This window comes from Vespula pensylvanica, chromosome 17 (assembly GCF_014466175.1).
Source record: "Vespula pensylvanica isolate Volc-1 chromosome 17, ASM1446617v1, whole genome shotgun sequence".
In the NCBI taxonomy this organism is placed as follows: domain Eukaryota; kingdom Metazoa; phylum Arthropoda; class Insecta; order Hymenoptera; family Vespidae; genus Vespula; species Vespula pensylvanica.
This window is the reverse complement of record NC_057701.1, coordinates 1,670,370-1,680,369: the sequence shown is the minus strand read 5'-3', so window position 1 is coordinate 1,680,369 and position 10,000 is coordinate 1,670,370. Positions and strand designations below refer to the sequence as shown.

The following is a 10,000-nucleotide window of genomic DNA, read 5'->3' as shown; positions in this document are numbered from 1 at the left end:
GATATACCGTTTTGTACTTTTATTCTTCTTTTTCTTTTTCTTTTTCTTTTTTTTTTTCTTTCAATGTATGACGGTAATCGAAGAAGTAGTAGAAGGAAAACTGATGTCTATTAACAATGGATCTACTCAAGACTTTTTTGTATGAATATATGTGTGTCCGTCTGCTGTCTGTTATATGTGTGTGTGTGTGTGTGTGTGTGTGTGTGTGTGTTCACGTGATAGCTATTTTTCGATTTTGAAATAGATCAAACCACCACACATACATACATATATATATATAAGTACGTAGAAGATGTTGTAAACGTGTTGATGAAATAGAGAAGATAGATTGTAAATTAGTGCTTTGTTACACCGTTAGGTTGGGCTCTAATCAAAAAGTGAATTTATTGTATATGTAATGTATGATATGGTGTGGTGTGGTGTGGAATGTGTGTATGTAATATATATATATATATATATATATATATATATATATATATTGAATAAGCCGATTGTAATTAAGTATTTCCGGTGGCAACGAACCAATTCGTTGAAAGACTTGATATTTTATTATTCGGATCATAGAATGTTTGTTTAGCTCTCTTTGACTTCAACGTTAAAACTGAAGAAAAAGGATACAATTTTTTTTTAATTTAAATCAGAAAGAAAGAAAGAAAGAGAGATAGAGAGACAGAGAAAGAGAGAGAGAGAGAGAGAGAGAGAGAGAAAATTGAAATTAACAAATTGCAGAGGCAAAAGTTTTCTGGACTTTCTTTTACAATCTGAAAAAAAAAAAAAGATTATATAACAAATCTGCAAAATCGATTCGTCGTGTAACTTTTCATTTTTATCTTTTGCAAAATTTTAATTATTGCCTTTTTTTATTCTTCCAGGAAATGAAGAACTCTCTTTCAGAATTGAAAACAAAAAAAAATGAAAAGGAAGGCAAAAGAAAAAAAAAGAAAGAAAAGGAGAAGAAAGAAGAAGAAGAAGAAGAAGAAAAAAAAAGAACAAGTTTATTTCTGCAGAAAGAAATTTGACTTTGAGCAGAGTGATATTCTGGCTCATACTTAGGTGCCGCCGATTAGTCAGCAATGTTAGCAAAGAGCAATAATGGCGGCGTGATGACGACTGTGCTCTCTCTCTCTCTCTCTCTCTCTCTCTCTCTCACACACACACACCACACTCATACAGTGTTCATATCGTAGTTTTCTTTTTTTTTTTCTTTCATCTTTTCTTTCTTTCTTTCTTTCTTTCTTTCTTTCTTTCTTCTTCTTCTTCCTTTTCTCTTTGCCATACAGTAAGTAACTTGCTACGTTCGTCTTCTCTTCTTGATACCGCAGGATATTAGCACCAAGGTAAGATAGAAAAGGTACACGGTGTCTCGTGTCGGATACTCAGAAGCTAACGTTCAGCTCGTTTTCTTTTGAGATAAGCACGAGCCTTGCTCTCCTCTCTCTTTCTCATTCTCTCTCTCTCTCTCTCTCTCTTTCTCTCTCTCTCTTTCTCTCTTCTCTCTCTTCTCTCTCTTTTTCTCTCTTTCTCTCTCTTTCTACCAAGTCATCTGCCGAGCGTGGAACACCCAAGCAGTTTGAGCTTCACGCTTTAAATATCGCATACGTTGGCTGCACTGTGATCTCTGTTTTATTTCTTTTTTATTTTGTTTTACTTTGTTTTGTTTTGTTCCTCTTTTCGTTTTCTTACTTTTCATTACATTATTTTCCTTTTTTCCCAAGCGAAAAATATTGTGTTTGTATATCAAATGTTATATTTTGTTAGAATTGTTGTATCTTTCTTTATAACGTTTCGAGAAGCTGATATATTTTTCTTTACTTTCTTCCTTTTTTCATTTGCTTGTTATTTCTATTGTGTCAATAGTAGTAATTTTTGTTTAATGTTCGTAACACTCGTATTTTATTTGTCGTATTGTTTGTTACGTCCGCACACAGTATATTCACTTCTTTTTATTTATTTATTTATTTTTTATATTCTGAACCAATCGGTATAAAAATGTGTATAAAAATTTTTCTCAAACTATTCTTTAAAAAATTGTTTTCATTGTTATAATAATAATCGTTAATTTTGTATATATAATTTTAGGATGAATGGAATCCCTATGGATATTTGAATGATGAAGAAAAAAATTTGCCTCTCTCTCTCTCTCTCTCTCTCTCTCTCTGTCTGTGTATGTGTAAAAAAAAAAAAAAAGCATGAAGAGGAAGACGTTTATTTCATAAAGATTTGGATACCGGAAAAAAGCGTGTCTTTTCGAGTACGAGCGTGCATTTCTTTCCTTTTTTCTTCCTTTCTCTCTCTCTCTCTCTCTCTCTCTCTCTCTCTCTCTCTCTCTCTCTCTCTCTCTTCCTTTTATTTTCTTTCTTTTCTTCTTTCATAATTCTTGAACAAATAATGGTACCAAAAATACACACAACAGCCACGCGTGAAAGATCTCTCTCGAAGGGAGAGAAGCCATTACTACCTTCGACTTCATGGAATTCTTACTCTCCGTTAACGTAAGATATTCTATAGGACGTTTCACACAAGTTATTCGTACATTTTTTTTTATTTTTTATTGTTTTTAAATATCCAACAGAATGACCTCGAAATTATTATTATGGTTAGTATATAACGATTAGAACGTCATCTCTATTTTATCTATTTTGGATTTTTAATATATAAACGTATTAAATTAAATTGATTTAACGATAATTAATTAATGGAAAAACTTATATTAGTAATTGCTTTCGTTATAGAGAAAATCTTGTAGAAGCTGGAGTCATTACCACCACCACTCTACACCTATCGCCCCACTACTTTTTGATATAAAGACAGTTCGTAGCTTCAAATGTGCAAGCAAGGATGATCGTTAAATAGATTACAAGGACGAGTTCTTCGGTTGCATACGCACGCTCTGATACCGGTTGGTCTTGATCTTTGATCGACTTCTTTTTAAATTAATACTTTTCATGTAAGTAAATCAATTTTTTTTATTAATCATACATCATATAAACTGATATATATATATATATATATCAATGATATAATGTATGTGTATATTTATACGTGTATACGTATTTATAATATATATATATATATATTGAATTTTTCTTATGTGTATACTATCTTTTTTTAAATTTCTGTATATATATATATACATACATATGTGTATGTGTAAGATAAAAAGAAGAGATAGAAGCAAAATCTTCTATTATTTTTTTGTTGTTGTTTTCGGAAAATTCGTCATTCCAATGATTAACTCTATTATCAATAATGACGATAATACGACGTTACTATTATTGTCTTCGTTCGTTGCTTTCGCATCGACACACGTTCTTCTTATCTAAATCGTTGTAATATCTTTTGGAAGAGGAAAACAAAAAAAAAAAATACCGACAGAATTCGGTCATAAGCGTTAAGATAAATTTTATCTGTTACGTGCAAAAGTCTAATTGTGGTCTATGATACATTTCTACATACGATATATATATATATATATATATATATATATATATATGCATATATTTATATGTATCTGTATACACATATATATATATATATATATATATATATATATATACGGTGTGCTCAAAAGAAAGCAGTAGAAATTTTATATCCTAGAAAAGCAATTTTAATGACGAGTATATATATTTTGAAAAGAAAGATATCAGTGATAATAAATAGCAAAGATGATAACAACATATGATTCAAAGTGGGGATATAAATTTGCAGAAATGCCGACCATTTGATTCACTGTACACATTGACATACAAGTTGCATTATTAAAACAATAATGGATGTCAGTCGTAAGCAATTAATTAAGAAAAAATAATTTTATATAGAACTTCAAATCGTTTGCAAACGATCAGAGACTTCTTTTTTATTTCTGTAAGATATCATCAAAAGTTGTTTCTAGATGATTATAAAAATCAATGGACTCATTTTCGTGAACGAATTGAAAACAAAAAAGTTATTGAAAATCGTCTTTAAGAAACTTTACACACTTTGGTTTTAATTTAATTTAACTTAACTTCCTTTGTATCGTTTTTCTTTTTCATTGTTTCGAATAAAATTTTCTTTTCTTTTTGTCTCTTCGAAGTCACATTACATAGTGCTTACATAAACGAAAAGATAGAACACCTTTGTGTGTTCCATAATCTCTTGAATTAAAGACCGTGGAAATAGCATATATAGATATGGTCATCATATTTATGTGCCCTCTCTCTCTCTCTCTCTCTCTCTTTTTCTCTCTTTCTCTTTTTCCCTTTCTCTTCGCTCCAAATCTGGAAACACACTGCATCATCCTTATCCTTCTCATCATCGTCATCATCATTATTATCATCATCATCATCATCATCATTATTATCATTATCATTATTATCATTATCATGTAGTTGTCCAACTTCGGGATTTACCAGTCTGTTATAATTATCCACAAATAACGGAGTACATATGTCCTTCTTTTTCTTTTCTATTTTACGAGAATAAGATAGAAAGAGACAGAGATCTAGAACTTGTTAATATGAAAAAAAAAGAAAAAAAAAAGAGAGAGAGAGAGAGAGAGAGAGAAAGAAAAGACGGAAAAGCTTTACGATCATATCAATCTCGATGTATCTCTTCGAGATTTACAATAAACTTGTTAATCATAATTAATAATAATTAAAAATCGAGAGTGAATTAAAGTGACAATAAGAGTGACAAGAAATATTTCTATATCTTCATTAAATAATTTTCGTATTAAAAATTTCTTGATCAATAATCAATAATAGTAATAATAATAACAACAATAAAATCGTTGTGTCGATTTATACGAAATTAAATAAAATATGTAATTCGTATTGTATTGGAAAGAACGAATAGAAAATGTATGTATAAGTAAGTATATATATCTAATACATAAGCTATCGGTAAACGATAGCAGGTGTCTCTCTTGATCGTTAACTGAAACGGATTGAAAGTTACTCAAAGGTTAAAGTACAAAGATCGTCTTTAATTAACCAATACGAATATACCGACTACGTGCAATTCTGCTAAGCTCTGCAATATGAATGGCAATTATCGACGCTACTCTTATATATTATATACATACACTTTGTATTACTCACTTCGAATTCATTTTATTATTTACGTAAAAAGGAAAAAAGACAAATAGAAAAAGAATCGGGGAAAAAAAAAAAAAGGAAAAGAAATAAGATGATAAATTCTCATTGATCCTACCAACGATCGTCGAGAATAAAAAGAAATATTTATTTATTATGTTCGAAACGTTATTCCAAGTTTTATTCTAACGAATTGCGAAAGAAACGAATAGAAACATGAAAAAGAAAGAGAAGGAAAAAGAAAAAAGAAAAAAACGAAGGAAAAATGATAAAATATTGAGCACCATATCGATAGCGTAGAAACATTTATTGTTTCGAGATAAGGAACGGTTCTACGACGGTTTTTATCGTCTAGCGAGTCTGACATGTCGACTTTTACAACGAAAACGATATTAACCGTACGTTTTGTGCGTGCGCATGCGCGCGTGCGCATTACACGGCAATATAACGGCACGATTGTGTACGTGCGCGCGTGCGTGTACATGTGTTCACGCGGCTAATCGTGCATCGCGTTAGTTAAGTAATCATAGGTGAGCTTGTGTCCTTCGCGTATTATCAACCGATAGAGGCTCACTCGGCCACACACTGCTTTTCTTTTTAACTTAAGAAATTCTAATTTTTTCCTTTTTACGATTTAAAAAAAAAAAAAGAAGAAAACTAAAGAATTAATAGAAATCGTTACAAATATATACACATTTCTTTTTTTTTTGTTTTTTTTTTTTTTTTAATTAACTAATTTTAATTGTAATCGCTAAATGAAATTTTTTATATAAGTCTTAATCGATTTCATTTTAATATTTAGTCGCTAATTTGATAACTAGTCCGATCTAACGCGGGAAATTTGAATATTCTAGGTCATTCCATAGAGATTCTTTTATACGTACTTGTGTGTGTATGTAAAATATCGTAGGATGCGATGTTATAAATGGGTTAAGCTAACATTGTGTTCTCTAAAATTTTCTCTTCGGTCCCGAGAAGATACTTAAAATAAAAATAAGATATGCTTGGCAAAATTTTTTTCGAGATACATCGATGACGATATAATTGCCGTTTCTCAATACTAATTATCATCACTTTCAATGTGTCCAAGTTAGAAATAGGTATCCTCTACGGACTACTTAAATTTACAACGTAGAAAATATGAAATATTAATGAAGAGTAATTAAAAAAATAAATAACAAAAAATAAAAATAAAAAAAGAAAAGAAACAACCATTGCCTTATAAATCTCGCGTAAGCTATGTTCGATAGAGAGACGGAACTCGTTGATAATTTTAAATTTGTTACCGCGCGATAAAAACATTTCCGAATAAAAATAAGACAAAAAAAGAAGAGACAAGAAAAGAAAAAAGAAAAAAAAGAGAGGGAAAGAAAAGGAGGAAAACCGCGCGCGCGTGGCAGTATAAGCAGGATGAATAATAAAAATGGCGACAGTGGCAGCTAATGATCGAGAGGAAAAAAAATCGAAATGGCGGACGTATCTTTCGAGTCGCGAAGTTCGTCATTTTATTTATATAAAAAAGAAGTGAAAAGCGAAAAATCAAAATCAAAAAAAGAAAAAAAAAATAACAAAAGAAAAGAAAAGAAAAAAGGATCTTGGAAATAATTAAGAAAGAAAAGAAGAATTAAGAAATGGGGAAAAAAATAGTGTGTGTGTGTGTGTGTATAAGTGTGTATATATATATATATTAATATTTATAGGTATATACATATAAGTAACTTTTAGTTTGAAAGAGAGAAAAACGAGTTATTATGCATTATTTGTACATAACGACAAGAACGCGTTAATCCCGGTCGTAACGTTTGCGCTCTCTCTCTTTCTCTCTCTCTCTCTCTCTCTCGTTCATTTGCAGCATGAGTGCATACCTTATTTCTCTCTCTCTCTCTCTCTCTCTCTCTCTCTCTCTTTTTCTCTCTTTTTCTGCATACAGATTGTCATGCACACATCGTAGAGAGCAGAAGTCGAGGCTCTGAACAATCGTCCTCGTAAAGAGAGAGAGAGAGAGAGAGAGAAAGAAAGAGAGACAAAAACAGAAAGAAGACATTGAAAAAAAAAAGAACGAGATACTTCGTATGACGATTCATTTTGGATGTTGAAAACAATATGTTTATGCAATCTTTTGCGGCCAATATTTTTGCATATTAGAGATCAGTATTATTACAGTGAAGTTATTATTTAGCTTCATTATGAATAATACACATAAGATATATGTGTCTATTTCTCGAAAATAATTACATAAATATGAACAAGATAATAAAGATGATAAATTTTTTTTCCTTGTATCTATCTATCTATCTATCTATCTATCTATCTATCTATCTATTCATTTATTTATTCATTTATTTATTTATTTATTTATTTTTAATGATAAAATTTTAAGTCATGCAGAGAGTTATAACGTAACTGAATTATTGACGTTTAATATAAATCTCACAATCGAATTCCATGAAATCACTCTTGTTAGAGATAATCCGTTCGAAATTAAACAGATCATCGATAATTATCGATCGTTGAAATCGTTTGGAGAACGCTTCAAAGCGTTTGGAAAGAGAAAATACTGTATGAGACTTGTTGCGCCTGGTATATATGTACATATTCTCTCTCTCTCTCTCTCTCTCTCGATTTTCTCGAGAGGAGAGGGAGGAAGAGGAGGAAGGATAGGAAGGAGAAACACGTCGAATAATTTCGTTCGCTCTTTGGAAAATCAATCGAACGAACGAACCACGTCGTTCCACTTCGATAAACGGACGCGATCATTCATTATGCCGTAACATGATCGCGTAACTATCAAGAAAGAAAAAGAAAAAGGAAAAAAAAAAGACGAAGAAAAATAAAATACATACGATAGTAACAAAGAATGGATTAAAAAAAAAGGTGCTATCCAAAAATGTATTTTTCAAGATCTTATACGTTTCGATTGTGATCTATTATTATTATTGTTATTATTATTATTATTATTATTATTATTATTATTATTATTATTATTATTATTATTATTACTACTATTACTACTACTACTACTAATACTACTATTCGTACTATTTTCGAAATCATCCTTATTCCTTTTTCTTTTTGTCATTCGCAATAATTTTAAAATTTTCTTTTATCATATTTCTTTTTTTCTACGTCATTTTATTCCCTCACTTTCTTTTTTTATTTGACTTTATTTCACACGACTTTCTACGATCATTCTTTTTCCCTTGCTATTTCTTTTTTCCTTTCTCCTTTGCCAATTTAATTTTCTTAGTTGTCATATTTTTTCGAAACGATTTTTCTTCTTTTTCTTTTTGTATGCAATTTTAATTGGATGCACACTCGCGTGTCTTTTTTCTTGTTTCTCTCCGGATTATTCTCTCTCTCTCTCTCTCTCTCTCTCTCTCTCTCGATCGTTAGACTCGCAAGAAAAACAACGAAGAAGGAAATTACGTCTCTTGAATCATATTTTCTCTTTCTACGTATTTATCTCTATCTCTCTCTCTCTCTCTCTCTCTCTCTCTCTCTTATCGCGCGATGAGAACGCGTCGTACAATATAATAATCCAAATCCAAGTACTTTATCTGCCGTAACGATTCTCGAACAGATATGTCACGATTCCGAAGATTCATCATTGTCATTGTTATTTTATCAGAATTAATAGAAACACATAAGTCACGTAGAAAAAAATGTAGGGGCATAACGATTTTTTTCTTTTTCAAATCGGGTACGCGATCGCTAAGAATCTTAAATTAAATCGAAAAGAAAAAAAAAAAAAAGAAAGAAAAGAAAAAAAAAGAGACGAAAAAGAAAAGAATCTAAAGGACGAACATTTCAATTCTTCCTTTTTCTTCTTCCTTTCTTTCTTTCTTTTTTTTTTCTTTTTTATCGCGTAAATTTTCTTTTCTTTTTTTTTTTTTTTGATTCTCTATTGAAAATCTTGTTCTATCTCAATTACTCACAAAACAGTAAATATAATTTTGCGTCCCTCCTCTTCTTCTTTCTTCTCGTAGAATAAGAAAACGTCCTCGTCATTGATCATAGGAATATTTTTTTCTCCCCTTCCGAACGAACTTCTCTCGGAGCTCGAAGAAGAAAAGAAAAGAAAAGTAAAGAAAAGAAAAGAAAAGAAAAGAAAAATGACAATAAAAAAAAAAAAGAAAAGAAAAAGAAAAAAAAATAGAAACCGTGCGCGTTTACGCGTATCACTGAAAAATTTTACAAAGATTTCTTTTCTTTCTTTCTTTCTTTCTTTCTTTCTTTCTTACGTCTTTCTTACGTTTTTCTTCTTTCCTTTTTATTTTTTAACCGAATGTATCCGTACAGAGGAAAGAGAGGAAGGGAGATAGAACAATAATTAAAAAGAGGAAGAGGAAGAGAAAGATAGAAAAAAAGAAAAAAAAAGAAGACGAAGATGAAAAAAAAAAGAGAGAAAAAGAAAGCAGAAGAAGAAGAAAAAGAAGAAGAAGAAAGGGGGTGAGAGGGGTAGAGAGACTAGTATAGGCACAAGAAAAGGGATGGTCACGTGCGGTCAAGAGGACACGTTCACTGTACGAGCGTCGAGAAACGACTGTGCGTTCGCTAGGACTCCTCCTCCTACCACCTAGAGTGCCAGCTACCAGCAGCAAGAGGTGGTTCCGTGTGTATATATGTGCGTGTATATAATACGTGGATGTAAGTACGTATACACACATGACACGTAATATACATCTCATATATACATATAATATGTGTGTGTATATATATATGCGTACATCTATATCTTTACGCACTTTACTAATACATAGAAAACGCAGTGCGATCGACACGGTGCAAACACAATTATGGTTACACGTGTGTATGTGTGAGAACACATCACAGGACTAGCCATCGATATCTCAGGACCTATACTCTCCCTGTTCTTCTTCCTCCAATGAATATTCTCTCTCTCCCTCTCTCTCTCTCTCTCTCTC

At 31.1% G+C, this 10,000-nt stretch overlaps 2 protein-coding genes across 5 annotated transcripts in view; one reads left to right on the top strand and one right to left on the bottom strand.

Annotated features, from left to right (window-relative positions):
- LOC122635192 (thyroid receptor-interacting protein 11-like) overlaps positions 1 to 10,000 on the bottom strand; it is a 38,025-nt gene that overhangs the window by 12,967 nt on the left and 15,058 nt on the right. The window contains exon 1 of one of the 4 annotated variants that reach the window (XM_043825120.1): positions 9,011 to 9,186. The exons of 2 other annotated variants lie outside the window; for them this stretch is intronic. Coding sequence is in view for 1 of the 2 variants with exons in the window: in XM_043825119.1 (XP_043681054.1) it covers positions 7,510 to 7,569 (60 nt within the window). In the remaining variant the exon portion in view is untranslated. Of the gene's footprint in view, positions 1 to 7,509; positions 7,668 to 9,010; positions 9,187 to 10,000 lie in introns of those variants that run through there. One more of the 4 variants, XM_043825119.1, reaches the window with a different exon arrangement.
- The window catches only part of LOC122635193 (band 4.1-like protein 4), a 74,235-nt gene continuing 66,859 nt past the window's right edge, over positions 2,625 to 10,000 (top strand). The window contains exon 1 of the mRNA XM_043825126.1: positions 2,625 to 2,947. The gene's annotated coding sequence lies outside the window, so the exon portion shown is untranslated. The remainder of the gene's footprint in view (positions 2,948 to 10,000) is intronic.